Source organism: Diabrotica virgifera, chromosome 7 (genome assembly GCF_917563875.1).
Source record: "Diabrotica virgifera virgifera chromosome 7, PGI_DIABVI_V3a".
In the NCBI taxonomy this organism is placed as follows: domain Eukaryota; kingdom Metazoa; phylum Arthropoda; class Insecta; order Coleoptera; family Chrysomelidae; genus Diabrotica; species Diabrotica virgifera.
The window spans coordinates 173,337,726-173,361,374 of NC_065449.1; the positions used below are offsets into that span (position 1 = coordinate 173,337,726).

At 32.1% G+C, this 23,649-nt stretch overlaps 1 protein-coding gene across 1 annotated transcript in view; it reads right to left on the reverse strand.

Moving 5' to 3' along the window:
• The window catches only part of LOC114330224 (gustatory receptor for sugar taste 43a-like), a 119,859-nt gene that overhangs the window by 73,714 nt on the left and 22,496 nt on the right, over nt 1-23,649 (reverse strand). The window contains exon 2 of the mRNA XM_028279548.2: nt 14,699-14,892. Within this exon, the coding sequence (XP_028135349.1) occupies nt 14,699-14,892 (194 nt within the window). The remainder of the gene's footprint in view (nt 1-14,698; nt 14,893-23,649) is intronic.

Below are 23,649 nucleotides of genomic sequence, written 5' to 3' on the forward strand. Positions count from 1 at the left end.
ATACGTATGCAAATTTCATGTCAATCCAAGCGGTTCTTTAAAATTTGGAGCAAAAACCGTGAAAGAGTGGACTACTAGCATCAGATATGTAAATGAAAAATAACAAATTTAACAAAAAATCAAATACCACAAGAGAACTTTGACGCCTTAATTCAAGTTACTAAAAAACTCACAAATAATTTGCCTGTATTTATCGAGACATAAGATTTATTAGCAAAGAATGACGGCAAATTAGACTATCTTACAAACAAAATTGACGAGATTCATAAATTAAATAACCTGTTAAATCCTGAATATCTTTTAAAATCCATAAGGCAGAGGGAACAAGATATTTTCAATATATCGTCAGTTTTTTCGGCTGTTCAAATGACACGATTAAGGTACAAGTCCAAGATACAAATTCATCTGAGATAAAGTTGGGATTAGAGAGGCTCTCTTCACACATCAGTGAAATATCTAATCAAATGTGTAATCTTTCCAACAAACTACCTACTATACCAACGAAGAAAGAGGTATCGAAGAAAAACATAGTGTATGCCAGTTCAAGTACCCAAACTGAAGCCACCCAGCATTTCGAAACCAGTACAGTCAAAAAAACAAAAATTGCAGAAGACAAATGTTACTTTGTCGTCATTAGCAACTTAACCCCAATATACACACCTATACAAGTAGTTCATTACATTAAAGAAAAGCTAGGTATCAAGGAATACATAAGATGTTACGCCCTCCTTAAAGATGCCAACTCAGAAACTGGCTCCTCATTCAAAATAGGAATTAGGTCTAACACATCTATTGACTTATTATTTAATAAAGAAATTTGGCCACCGGGTGTAAACGTTAAGTGGTCTACAGAATCCTTATTCTCCGAACCAACGACTTCATCTGAGACAAATATAAATCCGGAGAATATCAGAAGTACGGTTAACTTGGAAAATCCAATTACCATTTCAAATAACAACAAGAATGAAATTGATACCACAAATATACTGACAGACAAGCAGGCCATTGCAATTTGCAAATCTAAAGATCTTTTCCGTTCTCATATTAATTTCATTAAGAAGGATACTTTAGAACCATCGATAAATCTGGATCCTTTGACCCCACCAAGAGTTAGATTAACCAATAACTCGAATAGTCGATATCTTTTAGCCAGATTAAGGGAACCGGATAACTTGAAGGCCATTAAACTTCATCTTGCTTTGCTTCACGACCAACCTGCATCAGTATTTTATGACGGGTGTACCAACACAAGTGTTAAACTGTTTCTGGCTTCCGAAGGACTTCCGAATAAGAGTGAAGATCTAAGAAAAATTCTTCTAGAATTCAACGATGCTTATGTAATTGGTGCAGATGAGGTAGACGCTGATCTTGCTGCTTTTAGGTCTTTTCTCACTTCGGAAAGAATTATTCACCTGCAAAAAGTCAAGGGAATGTCACCGAAATTATTATTCCACTAGCTCTCCAAGACGAAATTTTTAAATAATACGACATATTCTGAGGAACTAGAAACCTCGAATAATTTTAGTGATGACAACTTTATTATGGTTCTGATTAATAGTCTTTCTATAAGAAATAAAACTGACGAATTATTTTTGTTTCTAGAGGAATTAGGATTTCCCCAGATAGTTGCTGTTACAGAACACTGGCTTGAAGTCAACGAGCCTTTTTTGTAGAGAAATATACCACAATTGCTAGGTATGATCGTCCAAACTCAGCTCATGGAGGCAACCTAATTCTTTCTGCAAACAATGATTTTTCTCTGATAACAAAATATGACTTTCTGTTGAATGAAGCCTTCTTTGAGTTTTCCTTAGCTGTTAACAAAAATCTTAATCTTTACATTATTTGCATCTATAGATCACCTGACCCTTCCGTGGAACTATTTTTTCAGAACCTGCTAAATTTGTTAGATGACTTGCCTCACAAAAGCAGAAAAATTCTATGCGGAGACTTCAACATAAATTATGCTGCTGCTTGTGCTACCCAAATGTTCTTGGTCAACATATTTGAATCATATGGTCTCTCAATGCACGTTAATTCTCCTACAAGGATTACAAAAACTACATCTACCATAATCGATTATATTGTCTCCGATTTCTCACCCCTTGATGTCTGCTCTACAGTTATTATGCGGAACTATCGGATCATGAAGCAGTATATACGAAATTTAACACCTTCAGCAGACCCTCTTCGAAAACCCGACGTTTAGGTAGGATTTCTTCCGCTCGGAATTTTCATAAATTCCAAAATTTATGTTTAACTTCTGACTGTTATTTTCGTTCTACGGACGTGGACTATAATTTCAGTGATTTTTTAGAGAAGCTTTTCTGTATCTTCAATAAGGCATTTCCTTTAATTTCGATTAAGCCAAAACATCGCAAACCCTGGGCTACCAAAGGTATCCGCATATCAGCAAAAAATATGCGTTCACTACTTTATATCAAGAAATTTACTACTAACGTCTCTGTCACTCAATATATCACCAAATACAGAGTCACATACCTAAAACTCATCAAATCAGCTAAAAAAGCCCACTATCAAAATCGTCTGGGAATCTCCAAAAGTGTTTCAAAAGAAACTTGGTCCATAATAAACGATCTTCGAAATAAAACACACGCAGCTCAAACATTTGCCCTTCCAAACCCTGAAAATCTAAACGAATACTTCATTAACGTGAGTAAAAATATAGCATCAACTGTTCAGTCTCAACAAGATCCCATTTCCTATCTCCCTAATTCAGAAATTGTCTCGAATTCATTCTTTATAAGACCAATCTAAAAATCTGAATTGTTCCAAACGATCACTAGTATCAAAAGCAAATCATCTTGTAGTACTGATGGACTTTCCATAAAAATCTTCTCAAATCTCACAGATAATGTGTTAGAACTCCTCGTGTCACTAATTAATGATTCCTTTGAAACTGGTAAATTTCCAGAGTGCCTAAAGACAGCCATTATTATTCCTCTTCATAAAGGTGGTGAAAAATCTAATGCCTGCAACTATAGACCTATTGCCCTACTACCGGTACTCTGCAAAATTATTGAGAGGCTCATAAAAACCCGATTATGTACTTGATGTTATGTACTTTCTCATTGATAACAATATTTTATCACAAAATCAGTTCGGCTTCTTAACTAATAAATGTACAACTGATGCCATGTTTTCTGTACTTCAGGAGGTTTACCAAGCACTAAACATTAATCTTTTTACTGCCACTGTTTTCTGTGACTATACCAAAACTTTTGATTGTGTAAATCACGACATTTTGATTAAAAAACTAAATTTCTATGGAATTCGAGGTATTTCTTTGAATTGGTTCAAATCTTACTTAGACAATAGGAAACAACTGGTTATAGCAAATGATACTGACTCTAGTCTCAAAAACATTGTATGTGGAGTACCACAAGGTTCAGGTTCAGTATTGGGCCCTCTACTTTTCCTTATCTTTATAAATGGCATCGCTAATTTAAAAATCGATGGAAAAATTTTTCTTTTTGCTGATGATATCAGTATCACTTGGAGCAACTCAACTATTGCAACTCTTCATGCAACTATAACTTCTGACTTTCTTACGGTAAAAACCTGGTCTGACTCTAATTTACTCTCCTTTAACGTGGATAAAACGGTAGCATTATCATATTATAAAGGTGCTCTTCAACCCCTGCTTGTGAATAGCAGCCAGATCTCTACCGTTGATTCTGTAAAATTTCATGGTATTCTTTTAGACAGCAACCTTAAATGGTCCCTTCATATCGATTGGTTAAGTAAGAAACTCGCCTCAGCCGGCTATGCCATAAGATCTGTTTCGAAGGGACTCAATTTAGCATCTTCTAAAATAACATATTTTTCTTTGTTCGAGTCTCATCTTCGATATGGTCTTCCATTTTGGGGGTCTAGTACACCTGCCCAATTTGATGTTATTTTCAAATTACAAAAAAGAGCAATAAGATATCTCTTTGGCCTCAGAAGAACAACCCATTGCAGAAGTTACTTTAAAGATCACGAAATTTTAATCCTTCCATCTTTGTATATTTTAGAAACTGTTTGCTTAATTCGTAAACACATGCATGTCTTTGCAGCAAGGCTTCATCATGACTACTCCACCAGAAATTCAACTTTTGATGTCTATTTACCGATTCCGTCTTCTGAGTTAGTAGAGAAATCTATACTATATTCCGCAAAAAAACTGTACAACCATCTCCCTTTACAACTTAAATCTGCAACATCCTTTCTCAAGTTCCGTAAAATGACAAAAGCTCATTTATCTAAAAGACCATATTATTCAGTAGAAGAGTTTCCTAATGACTAACTAAGAAATCACAGTAATGTACAAGTAACGAAAGTGTATTTATCTATTTGGGTGTCACATACAGCAGCTTAAAATTATTAGTTCCTTTGTTTGTGTTTTGTTATATGTTGTATGTTCAATTTTGCAATTTATAGTAATTTTGCAATATATTGGTTATGTTTTTAACTTCACTTTTTTAACTTGTTTATATTTTTTTATTGACGATTTATCTTATTTCATAAAATTGTATTTATTGTTACATATATCTTTTTTGTGACTCTATGTTAATCTTTGTCCATAAAATTGTATAATTTTAGTGACAATAAAGCATATTTCTATTCTATTCTATTTAAATGAGCTATCACACAACCCCAATTCTCATTTAAAAAAATCATCGATGACGTCATCACGCCCAGATGGATGACGTCACTAGTATGACATATACGTTAAAAAGTCATAATTTAAAAATAAACGTCGATCTGTTTTGACATTTATTTCCGAAATCGCCCATTCATGAAAAAAACAATTTATTCCAACTTTTACGTGCTTACTATATAAAAAAACTATTTAAAAGTCAGTTCAACTCACGTTTGTTTTTGTTCTCACCAATTTTAAAACACAACTTAACAACCATAATCATAACAAATCACAGCGACGCCAGAGCCGTCATATTGGATAATTTTTGACATGTCATTTGAACACCCAGTCAGATAAAACGTATAACGCATCTGCGTCCAACACAAACATTTTTGATGGAGTCGCGCACATTTACATTCACTCCCTATCGCGCCTAAAGAAGTATAACTTCAAAAATAGGTATAATAAAATTTATACAACAGAAATACAGGGTGTTTCATTAATAATTGTCCATATAGTAACTGGAGAAACCTTAGCACATAATACGAAGATTTAACCTAAAACACTTAAATAAAATGTGGTTCCTTACTGAGTTACAGGGTGTTTTATCTAAAATATTAAAAATTATTTTTGCTCAGCATTTTAAAACTGTTCGATGTATCGTTTTCTTACTTGGCAGAAAGTGCGGTTACTATACACCCTACTAAATTATGGTACACAAACGTTTCTAGCTACTACCAGAGGCGTACGACAGGGGATAGTGAATGGTTGACCCTTCTAAAATTCTACGCCACTGAAGGAATTACTATTTTAGTGCCATTTTTAGATTTTCCAATACTTTCTACGTAAATAATATACTCTTCATTGGTAACGATAACGTCATTAGTTTTCGAGATATTTGAAGTTAAATACGAAACGGCACAGTTATTTTGATTAATTTTATGATATGATTCATATGATTAAAATTTAAAAATATTTGTACCCAGTACTTTAAAACTATTTGGCGTATCCTTATTATACTTAGCATAAACTGTAGGTACTGTACACCCTACTAAATTTAGATAAATAAACGTTTCTAGCTACTACCAGAGGCGTACGACATGGGATAGTGGCTGGTTGACCCTTCCCGAATTCTACGCCACTGACGAAATTGCTATTTTAGTGCAATTTTTTGATTTTCCAATACTCTTTATGTAAATATTATACTGTTCATTCGTTACGATAAAATGATTAGTTTTCGAGATATTTGAAATTAAAAATGAAGCGACACAATACATTAATCAAAATAACCGTGTCGTTTCATTTTTAACTTCAAAGATCTCGAAAACTAATGATTTTATCATTACGAATGAAGAGTATACTATTTTCATAGAAAGTATGGGGAATCCAAAAATTGAACTAAAATAGCAATTCCACCAGTGGCGTAGAATTTGGAAAGGATCAACCATTCACTTTCCCCCGTCGTACGCCTCTGGTAATAGCCAGAAAAATTTGTTTAACATAATTTAGTAACTTGTATAGCACCTATACTTCCTGCCAAGTATGAAAAGGATACGTCGAATAGTTTTAAAATTCTAAGCAAAAATAGTTTTTAAATTTTTAGATAAAACACCCTGTAACTCAGTAAGGAACCACATTTTATTTAAGTGTTTTAGGTTAAATCTTCGTATTTTGTGCTAAGGTTTCTCCGGTTACTATATGGACAATTATTAATGAAACACCCTGTATATCAAAAATGTATATAAACATTTTTAGACATTTAAAGGAAAAAGTCACTAACTTATTCTAATTTGCATCACTGTCAATACTGCCATTCGTAACTTCCTCATTAGTCTGGGCTGATTATGGGAGAATAGGCCATTTTTGGGAAAAGTTATTTACCAGCAATTTTATTGCTGGAATCGAATTATAAGATCCTATATATTAATAACATAGGTATGCAAAGTCCTCAGATAGTGTGCTACTTTTTTATAAACAAAATGGCGCCCGAAAATCGTGTTTTTTTTTCAATTATTGCACTAGAACTCCGAAGATTTTAACTTTACAACAAAAACACTCAAATAAAAATTCACCGTGATTAAATTCTGCATAGAGACGTGTTTTCCCGATCTGTTCCGACGAAAATTTTCCTCGAAAAATGCGGGTTTTCCCAACAAAATCTTTAATTTTCAAATAAAGTTTTAGGTAAGTAATTATTTACCAATAATTAAATAATTTGGTGACTTAAAAGCATTCTTGGTTTAGATTATAGTTCCAGAAGCTGGTGAAAATTAAACGAATATTTTATCAACAATTCAATTGTTAATTAATAATTTACGGTCGCAATAATAACCAAAATAATTAAAATACACTGATCAAACTTTAAAATCTTATAAAGATGAGATGCGTATTTAAGATTTTGTCGACAAAATATAAATTTTTTATTTTTTTGCATAATCTTTAAATGTTTAAAAAAAATAGTTATAAACAAATGAACGTTTCTCCGAAAGGTTTTACTATATTATAATTTTGAAAAATAGCTAAAATGCGCATTTCAAATATCTTGAAAATGAATTCTTTAAAACTTTTTTGCAACCATTTGCAAAAAAGTTATGAAACAGCAAAATTAACATACGATTACTACGGTGTTAATAATTTTTTTAAATTCTTTCAAAGCGTAGAAGTGAGTTTAAAGTACAAGCTAATTATTTATAAAACAATATCGATTATCAGCTTAATGGTTATATTTTAATTAAAGATTATATATATATTTTTTTGTAATTTACACGCGCGAAAGTAGAATAATACAGTACCGTAGCTACCCGCCCACATACACAACTCGCGCGAGTTTAAGCGTGTCAGTCGCTTCGAGCGAACATTTTATCTCCGGCTCTGTATCAAGCCTACTTTCGCGCTAAAAATTACAAGAAAATTTTTTTAATGTTTGATTAAAATATAACCATTGCACTAATTTTTGACATTCTTTGTGAGTAATTAGATTGTACCATAGACTCACTTTTAAGCTTTGAAACCATTAAAACAAATTATAAAAATGGAGGTATCGTATATTTATTTTGCTGTTTCCTAACTGTTTTGCAAATGGTTGGAAAATTTTTTTAAAGCATTAATTTTCAAGACCTATGAAATACGCATTTCAAGTATTTTTTAAAATTAGAATATAATAAACAATTTCTAAGAAATGTTAATTTGTTTATAACAATTTTTTTTAAACATTTAAAGATTATGCAAAAAAATGAAAAATTTATATTTTGTCGACAAAATAATAAATAGGCATCACACCTTTATAATCATTCTAAGTTTGATCAATGTCTCATCATTATTTTGGTTGTTATTGCGACTGTAAATTGTTAATTAACAATTGAATTGTTGCTAAAATATTCGTTTCGTTTTAACCAGCTTCTGAATTTATAATCTATACCAAGAAAGCTTTTATTTCACCAAGCTATATAATTATTGATAAATAATTACTGGCCCAAAAAATTTATTTGAAAATTCGAGATTTTGTTGGGAAAACCCACATTTTCCGAGGAAAATTTTCATCGGAGCAAATCGGGAAAAACCTGCCTCTATGTAGAATTAAATTGGGGTGAATTTTTATTTGAGTATTTTTGGTGTAAAGTTAAAATCTTCGGAGTTATAGAGCAATAATTGAAAAAAATACGATTTGTCGGCGCCATTTTATTTATAAAAAAAGTAGCACACTATCTGTGGACCTTGCATACCTATATTAATAATATATAGGATCTTATAGTTCGATTAAAGTAATAAAATTGCTGGTAAATAACCTTTCTTTGTACTTTACTAATTAGACTACGTATTATAACTATTTTTTTATTCAAAATTTAAAGATTATGCAAAAAAAAGAAAAATTTGTATTTTGTCGATAAAATATTAAGCAAGCATCTCATCTTTATAATCTTTATAAGTTTGATCAATGTATCATGATTATTTTGGTTATTACTGCGATCGTAAATTGTTAATTAACAATTGAATTGTTGCTAAAATATTCGTTTAATTTTGACCGGCTTCTGGAATTACAATCTATACCAAGAAAGCTTTGATGTCACTAAGTAATTACTTATTGATTAATAATTACTTACCTAAAACTTTATTTGAAAATTAGAGTTTTTGTTAGGAAAACCCGCATTTTCTGAGGAAAATTTTCGTCGGAGCAAATCGTGAAAAACCTATCTCTATGCAGAATTTAATTGCGGTGAATTTTTATTTGGGTGTTTTTGTTGGAAAGTTAAAATCTTCGGAGTTATAGAGCAATAATTGAAAAAAATACGATTTGTCGGCGCCATTTTGTTTATAAAAAAAGTAGCGCACTATTTGCGGACTTTGCATACCTATATTATTAATATGTAGGATCTTATAATTCGATTCCAGCAATAAAATTGCTGGTAAATAACTTTTCCATGAATTTTGCTAATTAGCCCAGAGTACATCTTTGTCAGATATTGGAGCACTGTAATGAACGTTAACACTGCACATCCTCCACACGTAGCATTACAAAATACTCGATCTTTATGCAGCTGCATCCATTTTTGCACTATCCACAATTAAAATAGTGAAATCCCTGACGGTTTTGAAGTAATGAAAAAATTAAAAATTTTCGTAAAAAAACGTTTCTTTTAGCCATCGATCATCGGTTATTAGAATATCTCGGTTATATGAATACTTTTGCATGGCACGAAGGCTATTCTAATAAGCGGATTCAACACTTCCAACTTTTAACTTTTTGAGAATAGAAGAAAAATAATAATATTAAAATACAAGGTATTCAGAAGGAAAACGATGTATTTAAATTATGGTGGATGCGAGTTACTAAATATACTGCACATTTTTTCTTCAAATATGATGAGTGATCAATTTTTTTTCACCATATCTCTCTTATTTTGAATACAATTGACAATTACAAGTACTTATTTTAAAGTTCTTTTGAACACTACAATAAGTGTTGGTAACATTATACTTGTAAAATTGATCATTTTTTTGTTATTTCAAGTTGAATCCACCGATTCAATCACTCACAAAAAATTCTCCTTTCACCTACCATATCTCGCTTTGCATTACAATTGGAATATTGCTGAACAAAACGAAGCTCTTTGTTTTTTCATCAGCTACAAAGGTTTCTTATACTTTCTTTCGTTGGATGCAGAGCAGCAAGTGTTCAGAAAAAAAAATTCCGATGATATTTTGACTAAAAATTGTCTAGCTTCGAGAAACGGTTGGCACCACACTCAAGATCCCAGCATATTTTGACATAGGATAGACAAATAAACATTGTTTCTCGAGGTGTTCCTTCCATGCTGGGAAAATATCAAGCAAATTGATGCATTAGGGTTGAATTCTGATCAAAACACCATCATTAGTATGATAGAATTGATCCAAAAGATGGCATAACCCAGACATCCAAAGTGAAAGTTATCCTCCTACACCAAATTGTTTTATATGGTCCACATAATGTTCAGAAAAAATTCACACCATTTTGAGCGTCGGGTTTGGGGGGGGGGGGGAGAGAGGGGGGAGAAATCGGTAAATTCGTAGTTTCTAACTTTTCGTCAATATTTCTAAAACTGTGCGGTCTAGCATAAATAACATTCTATATAAAAATGTTTTACATTAAATTTGAAATAAAAAATGTTCTAGGCATAATCCTTCTAAAATGAACGGTTCCAAAGTTACGGAGGTAGAATAGTAAAATTGGTCCAAAAAAAGGCCTAACCCAGACATCCAAAATAAAAGTTTTCCTCCTACACCAAATGGTTCAATATGGTCCACATATGTTCCAGTAAAAAGTTACACCAATTTGAGAGTCCGGTTTGGGGGGGAGATGGGCAGAAGTCGGTAAATTAGTAGTTTTTTTAGTTTTTCGTCAATATTTCTAAAACTATACTTTAGCGTAAACAATGTTATATACAAAAATGTTCTACATAAAATTTAAAACAAAAAAGGTTCTACACATAATTGTTATAAAATCAACGGTTCCAGAGTTACGGAGGGTAAAAGTGGAGGTTTTCGATACTTTTTATATTTTTTGGGCATGATAATAATTTTGGGTGGTGAGGTTGACGATTCTTCAAGGGCTTATCACTAACATACCATCGGCCACTAAAATAGCAAATTTAAATTATAAAACACAATCCTGTTAAAGAAAATCAGTAGGGAATTGCCCAAAAAATATAAAAAATATTTAAACCCCCCACTTTTCACTCTCCGTAACTCTGGAACTGTTGATTATATATAATAATTATGTATAAGACCTTTCTTGTTTTAAATTTTATGTAGAACATTTTTGTATATAACATTGTTTACGCTAAAGCAGAGTTTTAGAAATATTGACGAAAAACGTAAAAAACTACTAATTTACCGATTTCTCCACATCTCCCCCCCAAACCGGACTCTCAAAATGGTGTAACTTTTTACTGAACAATATGTGGACCATATACAACAATTTGGTGTTAGAGAAAAACTTTTACTTTGAATTTTTAGGTTAGGCCTTTTTTTGTACCGATTACACTATACTACCTCAGTAACTTTGAAACCGTTCATTTTAGAAGGATTATGCATAGGACCTTTTTTATTTAAAATTTAATGTAGAACATTTTTGTATGGAAGGTTGTTTAGTCTAAATCGTATAGTTTTAAAAATATTTACGAAAAACGTAAAAAACTACGAATTTACCGATTTCTCCCCTCCTCTCCCCTCCCAAACCCGACGCTCAAAATGCTGTGACTTTTTTCTGAACATTATGTGGATCATATAGAATAATTTGGTGTTGGAGCATAACTTTCACTTTGGATGTCTGGGTTTGGGTCTAGTTATACCTTACTACATTCACTCACTATTCGCTTTTAATTCGTTTTTAGTAAAGCCTAAAAATTAAGTTTTAGATCCCTGATTTTTATGGTAGGGGAGCCCAAGCGGGGACATTTGCAGTTACTCGAGCGGGTCAGATTATCATATGGGGAGAAACCTTGTACCCTGAAAATATGCCTCTACCAAATATTGGCGCTAAATTCAGGGGAATTCGTTAAGGGGGGCAGAAACAAAAAATGTATCCTAAGAAACCTCAAAATGGTTAGATTAAGATAAGGTAAGTTAAGTGCGTGCAAAAGAGTGTATATTTCAAAAATCTGACGATTTGGATGAGTCCCAAAGTTTCACAGGGAAAAAGCGAACATCTCGCGAAATGAATGACAGATCGAGAAACTAAAAAATATGTACTCAATATTTTTCAAAAATGTATCGAAAAATACCAAACACGACTTCCATCAGAGAGGGGTGGGGGGTAAATTTAATATTTTAAATACGAATCCCGCGATATTTCGCAAAATGAACATAAGATCGAATAACTGTAAAATACACTTCTTCAATATTTTTGAAAAATCTATCGACTGCCACCAAACACGACCCCCCACGGTCCCCTATTTTTATTGCAAATTTGGATTCCTTACGTAAAAATAACAAACTTTTATTCGAAACATTTTTTCGAATTATGGATAGATGGCGTTATAATCGGAAAAAATGATTGTTGGAAATGTAAAATTAAATACAAAAATGGCAAGCGCCCACTAAAATGAAAAACTTTACTTAACTTTTTTTGGTTTTAGGACCTACTCTTCACAACCCATTAGGTTCCCATAACACTCGAGTGACTGCACATTTAGCATACTTTGCTCCCCTACTATAATTAATTAGAGTATGGACAAAATTATATCAGGCACCCCTTGTATTTTATAATTTTTAACATACAAATTACATAGGAGCCGGATTCAGACCAGAACGGTCTACTATTGACCAACTCATCAACGTGAAACGAATATTAGCTAAAGCTTCGGAGCACGACATAGATATATACCTACCAACTAAAATGTTTCGAATGAATGTTTTGCTTAATTTTTTATGACCAATCCGAATCTGCGATAAAAGGGGTTGCTATTTAATATTTTAAAGTTACCCCCCACCCCATCTCCAGGGGGTGGGTTAGAGGGTAATATTTGATGTTATTCGATAGGTTTTCGAAAAAGATTAAAAATCTGGTTTTTGGTTTCTCATTTGGTAGTGTATTTCGTCAGATATTAGACCGTTTCTATAATTTTACCTTTGGTATCAGGATAAATCGTTTTTCCCAATTATAGCGCCATCTATCCACAGTTCGAAAAATGTCTTGAATAAAAATTGCCTAGTTTTACGTAACGAATCCAAATTTGCAAGAAAAATTGGGGGTTTCCATTTAATATTTTAAAGTTAGCCAAGTATACCATTTTTATTCAGTTGCAATGCGAAGGCAAAATAATCTTACTTTTCAATTAGAATACGGAGTGCAATCCAGCTCTCTTAATCGCTATTTTCGATTCTTATTGGAATCTCATCGGAGAGAGCGCAGGCTTGTTCTCCATATCCTAGCTGACCAGCACCGAGAGCTTTTCCCACGCATTGCAACTGAAACAAATAACAACATTAATAATATTGAAAATGTTAAAAATATTACTAAAAGATTTTTAAATTGAAAAACTTATTGGTATACTTTCCTGGTGACACCTCCAAGGCTTCTACAATTTGCAAGCCAAATGGATGCTGCAGCGAAGACAAAGGGAAGGAATTCTACACTATGCAATTCACATCCCCCGTCGGCACCTTGGTAAAGTTCCAACGGAAAATGCACCTAGTTACTCTACGGAGTAATACGACTATAAAATAAAAATGTATACCATTTTTATTCAGTTGCAATGCGAAGGCAAAACAATCTTACATTTCAATTAGAATACGGAGTGCAATCCAGCTCTCTGAATCGCGATTTTCGATTCTTATTGGAATATCATCAGAGAGAGCGCAGGCTTCTTCTTTATATCCTAACTGACCAGCACCGAGAGCTTTTCCCACACATTGCAACTGAAACACATAGGGTACGTGACTAGCGTAATCGGGCAGTTGAAAGATGAAGTTTTTTTTGAAAATTTAGAAATTTGGAAAATGAAAAAAATTTACTGTTTAATAAGTCTAACCAGATTGCAAAGTACGCAAATATCGTAAACTTTATGGGAAGAACAGCAAGAGACGTCACAGGAGCTTGAATAAAAAATTGCATAAGAAATAGGGCCCTCAACGTAGATAAATCTGCAGACCCATTACAAACATGGAACCAACGAAACTTGCAAAATCTAACAATAGACGACGCTAATATAGAAGTAGTAGAACAGCTCACACATTTGGGTGTACAGAAAATTGAGAATGACAGCGAGGAGGAAGAAATACGGAAACGGATAATGCTTTCTAACAAAGTATACTTCTCTCTATTGCAGGTATTTGGATCCAAAGATATCCATAGGGACATAAAGCTTAAAACATAAATCTAAAAACATAAAACTATCATACGCTCAATAGCACCATATATATGGTGTAGAAACCTGGATCATGATTATAAAGACAATAAACTTTATTAATACTTTTAAAAGAAAAATATATGGTATATGGAGGATAAGGTTCAACTACGAGTTATACCAACATTACAGAGAACCCTGTGTAGCAAATTATGCAAAAATACAAATATTGCCCTGGCCAGGTCATCTTATAAAAATGGATGACGACAGAACACCTAGTAGAACGCTTAGCGGAACTATGGTGGGACGTCGGCCAGTAGAAAGACCAAGGAAGAGGTGGATAGACGAGGTGAGAACTGATGCTGAAGAGATATTGAGGATGAACAACGGTAGGAGAGCAGCTATAGATAGAGATACTTGGAGGCAGATGCTGGGGGAGGCCAGAAACCGACTTGGGCTGTAACGCCATAGGATAGAGAGAGAGAAAAATAATTACATATCAAATAATTTTTATACATTAAACAGACCGGTGAAGGTCGTTCTTATATCGGATTAACAGAGTCTCCTAAACTTAAATCTGGAACCTCGGATTTAATACACAAAACTCTGTCTCACACATATTTATCTTGAGTTCCAAAATCATTAAGAAATTCAAAGAACTAAGTTAGTTTATGATTAAAGTTCACAACTTTTAATAATATCAACTATTATAGTTTCTATTTCTTACCTGATTTAATATATTCATGAGTTTCCAAAACATTTTTATCTTTAAATGTAAGGTAAGTGTAGAAAACACAACTATTACCACCACAATGCTAATGTCCCCACATGTCACAAATCTAGTTTTCACATCAGTCATTCTTAGGGAATGCCTAGGATCAGTTTTAATGTCTGCTATCATACCCGTAACTGTCAAAAATGCTGAAACATAAAAGCAAAGTTTTAGTATCTAAAACCGTTAACAAAAATAAAATAAGATGTACCTAATAATATTTGAATAATATTATTAAATTAATTTAAAGAATAACGACATTTTAAGAATAAAAACCATTTGTATTTCTGGAAGAGACCATTTAATTTTCAAAATTATTTAGATTTTTGCAATAAACGACATTTTTAAGTGTGTCATGTAGGTCAGTATGTGTTTTTACCAAAAATATGGACCAACTTTATTCTGAGCATAACTTTCTTAGTTTTCTGCTAATGCTTTCTTACTAACTCTGCTTCTGCTGGGTTTACAGATATTATGTACACACCAATTTTTCATTTTTTATAAGTTACATTTATTCTAGGAATATTTTTTTCGATTAAATACCTACTTTTTGAGTTATTTGCGGAAAACAGTCTTAAAAGGTATTTTTCTTGTTGAAACACAATACTTTGAGTATTATTTGGTCTGACATTTATTTTGCTCTTAATATTAACAAAGAACTCTGATTTTATATATCTGTTAATTTAAGATGCAGGTATATGATATATCGTCGATATGATATTGACTTTCTAATAGTGGCAATTTCTTTCTATTGATTTCCTCTTTTAATAAGGGTAACCGGATCCTACTCCATTCTGACGGGACATTTTCGACAAGAATTAAAAATTGATTATCCTTTGTCGTTTGGAAATAAACAATTTTCAAAAATATTAAATCGGACAAAACTTATACTTAATTTACAATCAAGATGCAGTAAAAATAAACAAACCAAGACACGTTAAATGCTACGAGTATTACTACCGAATCATAATTTACAATGTATAAACTTTTGAAATCATGATTTGGGATTTTAAATGTATGTATTATTGTGTTTTCAAATTCTCAATCAAAGGCAAAATGAAAATTATATTAAATTTTTTTTAAATAACGCGGGCACATAAATTTGATACACCCTGTATATTGATATGTAAATATTTATTAGAATTTAGTTTGGATGTAAGTGGATTTCTATTTTAATGAGCTTTCCGATGAACCATTAAAGACTTTTGTGAATAATTAAAGTGACAAGGACGATGTATTTAGTTTTAAAATGGAAAAAGATTGTTTACTGCGGGAACTATAGAATCCACAGGTAGAGGTAATTATCATTTTCTAGAAAAATGGTTTAAAAGAAAGTTTGGAATTTTAATATCTTTGTTTCACCCCGAGTAAATGTTGTAGAGTTCCCTGAAAGTAATTAAGATGGTCGGAATAATTTTGAAAATGACTGTTTTGTTTGTCGAATGGAAAAGAGAAATGTTTCTGATTCTTGGCAATTTGGAAGGGGAAAAGTGGTTTGAATGTTGAGTGAATTTGAAAAAGAAGGCAGTATGTTATTGGCATCGCTGAGGAGCAGTTCGACGTTTTCGTGGATAGATAGTTAGCAAGTACCAGTGGTTGTTTGATAGTGGAGAATAGTGCTGAAAAGTGGAACGAGAGACAGATCAAATTGAGACGAAATACCTTTTGATTCTGTATTATTGTGAGAAGGATAGCAGAGAGTTTTTTGGAGTTCTGTTTGAATCGAGTACTGGTCAAAAGAGGCCTGGCTTGTTGGAGAATTGGTGCTGGTATGCTGATAGTTTTGAAGCTGGAGAACGGAGAGGGTTTTGATGAGTAGCCTTTAACATAGTCAACGAGGGAGAGCTGTTTTGGGTCACGGGAAGACATCAGAGTGAATGAAGCAAAAGGTCAGTCAACTTATGTGAAAGATATTTTTATGTTCGGAAACTAAAATTTTGAGTAAAAAGCGTAGGAATTAAAATTCCAATATTTCAAAAAGTAAATAGGAAGTATAGCTAATCTTGCGAATAGATAATTTGGTTTTGTTTATTTTGTTGTACCAAAGTCATCGGGAACAAACCGATAAATTGTTTTTTTTACTAGAATAAATTTAAGTGGTAAAAATTTCATTCGGACATCTGTGTCCACAGGTTTTAGATTTGATAGATTTTTAGAGTATTGATTTTGATAAATAAAAGACAATTCTGTATGTTTATTTTATATTTTTGCTTTATTTCTTTTTCCTGTTTTATCCCGATTAGGATCAACTAAGAGATACTGAAACCACGAGAGAAGATAAGTATAACGTAAGATAATTTAGACATTTTTTTTATATTATAAAAAGGCACCCTGAGATTTTTTATTCATTTTTTATGTATGATTTGCGACAATTAAATAATTAATCAAATAAATAATAATTAATATAAAATTAATAAGAAGCAGATCATAACAGTATATACATTGTACATTATGATTCGGGAGTGCTCCTAGTAGCATTGAGCGTGTCTTGGTTTGTTTATTTCTACTGCATCTTAATTTTAAATTTAGTATACAATGGTATCCTATCATTCACAAGAAATAAATAATATAAATAAAATGAAAAGAACGATAGGCACTAAATTCAACATTCACAACAACAAACATATTCAGATGAATAAAAAAGAAAATTAATATTTTGAGAGTTTTGAGTCCAGACTAATAATTACTATTAAACCGGGAGATATTAACAGAAGTTCAACCACGATTTTCTATGGCCTGCCCTTTGCAACACTGGAAGGTTAGAGAAGGTACTTATAATTTGTGGAAAAATCCACGGGTTGGCTGTGACATTTTCCTGTGAAAATTAGATTTTTCGTGAAAAAAAAATTGGGAGTTGCGATGAATTTTAAGTCCTGCCATATCCATAGAATAACAGGATGCTATCTATTTTATGAAGAAAATTTTTTGGGCAGGATGGTTGCAAAAGGGAGTATACAGATATACAAACATGTAATGAAAATAATGAAATTTTCATAATTTTCTAAGTCCTGCCAACTTAATAAATTAATCATATTTATTTCAAAATGACCAAAAAAAATGTTGACATGACGTCACCTAATGTTTAACTGCACTTGTTTCTTGGAAAATTCTGTATAAAATTTTCACTCTGGTTCCGTGATTTTCTAAGTCATAAAATAAATTTTGTTATAAAATAAATAATTTCAGTAGACATTATTTAAAATGGCAGGGTGTTTAGTTACACCTTTTTTACTGTATATAGTTAAAAAATGTGTAAGAAAATTCGTGGAAAATTACACGATTTTCTAAGTCATGCCATTTCGCACATATCTCAAGAAGGTTAATATAAATCTATTTTCAAAGAGGCAGGATGGTTGTATAGTTATTTCGTATAAAAAATTAAATTGTGTGTCTGTAAAATTATTTCAGGGTGTTATACAAACATATTCATATCACCACAATTTTCTGAGTCATGCCATGCCGAGTACCTATGTTTTAAAAACACTAATCTAAAACCGTTTACAACTTGGCAGGATAACCGCAAAGATGAATAATACAAAAAATTAATTTGTATATCATTAAAACAATCGTATCCTATTAAATATTATTTTCTTGAATAATGTCTCGGAATTTTTACACACTTTTCAAATCTAATAGCAAACTCTAACATCTTTATTTTAAATGATTGTTGTTGTTTATTTGGGTTTATATGACTGCGGACACTAAATCCATTCGCCAATTTAAATGATTAGATCATATTTTTATCTAAGTAAACGCAATAAAAGTAAATAAACAATTTTTACAATTTATTGGTTATAGTAGGGAATTTACCTACCCATTATATTATACAGGGTGTCCAGAAGCTCTGATAACTAACGAAAACCGGAGATTCCTCAGATAATTTTAAGAAAATTTAACTCAATTCACCTAGTTCAAAAATGCTTCCGTGAAAACTAGAGCCCTTTAAAGATGGCGTCTTGTAATTCATCATCGTCATAATCCAACCCGGATCTATCCAATGCTGGATATAGGTCTCCCTCAGTCTTCTCCATGCATTTCTGTCCTGTGCTGTCTGCATCAAGTTTCTGTCGATCCGTTTGATGTCATCAGACCATCTGGTTGGCGGACGACCTCTACTTCGATATGCTTCGTCTAGAAGAAGCATATCGAAATCTTGTAATTAGTTTCTTTAAAATAGCAGTAGAACGCTTTTATTTGGAAAAATGAAAACTGGTAACAGGCGCTAAGTTGCCGCACCCAATTGGTTTTCCTGATATTGTAGGATTGTAGATATTGTCCTGATATTGTTTCCTATATTTGATAGCAAAATGTACTAACACTAACAACACCAGAATAAATGGATTTTTAAAACAGCATCTATCTACTTCCAACTTTTTGCATTGTGTTCAGGATAATATCAGGTAAAGGTGTACAATATAAAAATGGGTGGAAATTGCATTTTAGTGCATAACATGCATCCAAAAGTGCATAAACCTGTCAAAATCAGTGTATTAAGAGCAAAGTTTTGTTATTTGGGAGGTTTATAGAGTTACGAATACGTAAGCAGAACCGACCTCCGAATCACCTAGTGCCCAGAGTTGCTGCTAAGGCACGTCATCTGGAGTTTCGTGGGATATCGGCAATAAATTCAAGAAAACAGATTATTCGAGGGTTTTTGGGATGGCCGAACACGAATATGACATTACAACCGACCCTCGGAGCACCTGGTGCCCAGGGTGACTGATCTCGGATTTAGAGAGTTTTTGGAGGTCGATTCTGATGGCGTATTCATGTTCAGCAACCACAAAACTCCTCGAGAAATCTACTTGCATCACTTTAGTGTCTGAAAGTCTCGAAATTTAAGAACATGGCGTGTGTATTAGTCACCCCGAGCACTAGGTAAATATCTGTTCTAATGTGACATTCTTGTTCAGAAACACCAAAAACCACCTGAGTAATCTGTCTGTATCAATTTACTGCCGAAACTTATATATAAATATGGTATAGAAAATGTTTAACAAATAAAAAGGTAACATAAAATATTATTTTACTATAATACTAAAATACAGGGTGTCCCATTTAAGAACACTCAGAAAATACTCATTCCGAGTTTCAACCAACCCCGTATACTAAATTTAAACATTTTGGTGTACTATTAATAACTGACAATAGTAGACTATATTAAAAATGGTTTAAACACAAATTAATAGAAGTTTGGATATCAAATCACTAACAATATGTATAGGGTGTGAATGTTCCTACAAAATTAACAAAAAAGAATGTGTGTACTTTGTATGCACGTAAGAAGTTATACTTCTATTATATGATTTCAACGAAATCAATATACTTTAAACAGTTTCTCTACTACTTTCCAAAAATTTTTATTAAAACAACACCAAAAATTAAAAAAATAAAATAATAAAACACACACAAACACATTGAAAAATGCCACAAATGATTTTTGAAAAATAATTGTTGGCCAAAGTTTTAATTAAATACGTATTTTCTGAAAAAAATTATATAATAATATATTTACAATCATAAAATCTATAAAAAAATAAAAAAATAACAACTTGCTTGGGGCTTGAACCCACTTCACGTCTATCGCGCCGTACGAAAGTCGAAGCGATTTTCCACTGCACCACATTTGCGTATACATCATGTAGGAATATACCCAAACTAAACGTTTACACCATAAACTATTTGACATATTTATATGAATTTAATCAAATTATTAGTTTGATTTTTGTCGAATTAAAATACAACAAAATATAGAGTAAGAAAACGATTTAGATGAAGATTTGTATAAAGTTTTTTCGTAATCAAATTATGTAAATTAAAGCATTGCCTACTAATAGGTAACTACATTATTTTTTTTAACATTTTCCAAATAGATAGGTATGAAGATAATTTTTTATTGGAATACAACTGAAACATTTAGAATTACCTACCTGCGGCTTTTCAAAACTATTTAAAAGGTCACTATAATTATAAATTTGATTTTATTTCTGTCCTCACAACAATAAAAACTAATATATACAATATTTTTGTTTACCGATAACCTCCATATTGAACAATTATTGACAGATCATTTCAACACCCAATCAGAGCCCGTATAACGACTAATACCATACTGTCGGTGTGCGCATGCGCGCAGATTAATGAAATTTCACCCTCAATGAAATCGCGCCTAAAGAAGTATAACTTCAAAAAACGTAGTTATAATATAAACTACCTCGTATAATATTTCAAAACACTATATTTTATTAAAGAGAACATCTAGTAGAATCCAAAAATGTAAAAATATACAGGGTATTCCATTTAAAAAAAAACAAAATTTGTGTCACCCTGTGAAAACGGGTAGTCCTGTATATTAGAAAATACCGTTAAATCATAGTCCTATCTGTGGCCCATATTTTACCTAAATAACTTTTTTCGTATATCTTACGACAAACGAGTAATTGGACTTTGTCACACTAATGCCCCACCCTGTATACAAAATAACCATAAAACCATCCTGCCTGTTTGTAAATATACTTATATTAAGATTCTTGAAACATGTGCAAAATGGCATGACTCAGAAAATCGTTGACTTTTTCACGAATTTTCTTACAAATCTAGGACTCCTGCCGTCTTACAAGAACCGTTTAACCTTCCTGCCGAGTACCGAAAAGGTATTGATTGTATTTGAGTATTATAACTTTTTAAAGGCAGGACTAAGAAAATCACGGAATCAGGGTGAACATTTTTCGCAGAATTTTCCAAGGGACAAGAATACTTAAATATTAGGAGACGTCATGCCAATATTTTTTTTGATCATTTTGAAATAAATATGTTTAGTTTATTTAGTTAGCAGGACCTAGAACATCATGAAAATTTCATTATTTTCCTTACATGTTTGTATACATATATACTCCGTTACCCCGTTTGCAACCCTCCTGCCCAAAAAATTTCTTCATAAAATCGATAGTATCCTGTCTATCTACGGATATGGCAGGACTTAGAAATTCATCGCAAAACCCTATTTTTATTTTTTGGGAAAATCTAATTTTTGCAGGAAAATGTCACAGGAAATTTGTGGACGTTTCCACAGTTTGTAAGTACATCGTCTACCCTTCCAGGATTGCAAAAGGCAGGACTTAGAAAATCGTGGCTGAACTTCTGTATAACATCTCCCGGTCTATATGTACAGTCGGAAAAATAATAGAATAGGGCTTTTCATTCACAGTCATTTGTTTCGAGATTCTGTCATATGTCGTATAATCCGTGTATATTGATAATATACCTACACAGATTATACAACATATGACAGAAGCTCGAAACAAATGACAATCGATGAAAAGCCCTATACCCATGAACGATCTCATCAATCACTTATTTTTTATTTGCTGTCTTTTTCTATAAATAACGAACGTTTGTTATAAAAGTGATTGATCTGATCGCTCATGGGTATTCTTTCATTTTTCCGACTGTAGTAAATGTATTAAAAAGTCTAAAAATAACTGTTACGTAGGTATTACTTGACATATACACTGTGTCCGTAAAGTATGGAACAAATTATTTTTTAGCTAAACAGAGCATTTTAAGAAATAATCCTGAAACACGTCGATTTTTGATTATAATTTCCCGTATTTTAAAATAATATTCTAATATACAGGGTGAATTACTTTCGAGTAATGACGTCACCGTCATTTTTTTTAAATGGAACACCCCCATTTTGTCTCAATTTTCGGATTACTCTAGCTGAGCAGATTCCAAAAATGTATCACATGTTGATTCAAATTGGTACAGTGTGGACAAAAATACAATAGTTTTGTGTGTACTCATAATATTAAATTTTAATTAATTTTTGATATTAAATTAAAATATTAAATTAAACAATATCAAAAATTAATTACAATCAAAAACTAATTAAAATATCAAAAATACAATTAATATTGTTGATTTAACTAACGCGTTACTTTATGAACACACACAAAGCTATTGTATTTTTGTCCACCCTGTACCAATTTGAATCAACATGTGATACATTTTTGGAATCAGCTCAGCTAGAGTAATCCGAAAATTTAAACAAAATGGGGGTGTTCCATTTAAAAAAAATGACGGTGACGTCATTACTCGAAAGTAATTCACCCTGTATATTAGAATATTATTTTAAAATACGGTAAATTAAAATCAAAAATCGACGTGTTTCAGGATTATTTCTTAAAATGCTCTGTTAAGCTAAAAAATAATTTGTTCCATACTTTACGGACACAGTGTATATTATTATGATATCTTCTAAAATTATCTTATACATTACCCAATGTTGACAGCTGTCCACCATTTGTAGGTCACTGAAACGTCATAAAAATAAAAAGTAATCTATAGGTAATAAAGGGTGACTCATTTAGAGGTACTTTTTTCAAAAGAAAAAACAATGAAAAAAATATATTTTATTTGAAAATCTATATTATCATAGAAAAGAACCATTCTTTACAATTACTTCTTAAAGATAATTTCTTTCAAATGTTAACCGTCACTGCGGTTAAGGTGCAGGGCCAAGCCGTCCACGTGTGGAATGTGTGCGGCGCACACAGGCGCCAGAAATTAAGGGGCGCCACTAGAGTTTGCAAAAATTTTAGGCGGATCAAAATAACACTTATCCATTTTTTTAGGTTCTACCAAACGTTGGGATATCATAAAACAACACTTTGCAAGTCTGGCTTTAAAGCATTTATCTAATACACGCTGGTCCAGCAGAATTGATGCTTCAACTTCAAAGCCATTATACAAAAATTTGTCATAATATGCTTTATGTGATATAACGCATTAGGATAAAGATCGTGATTGAAATTATCAAGCTAGTTGGTTAAGAGATAAAATAAGTATCAACATTTACATTCATATGCTCAGTTGTTCAGTCTACACACCTATGATGGTATAAA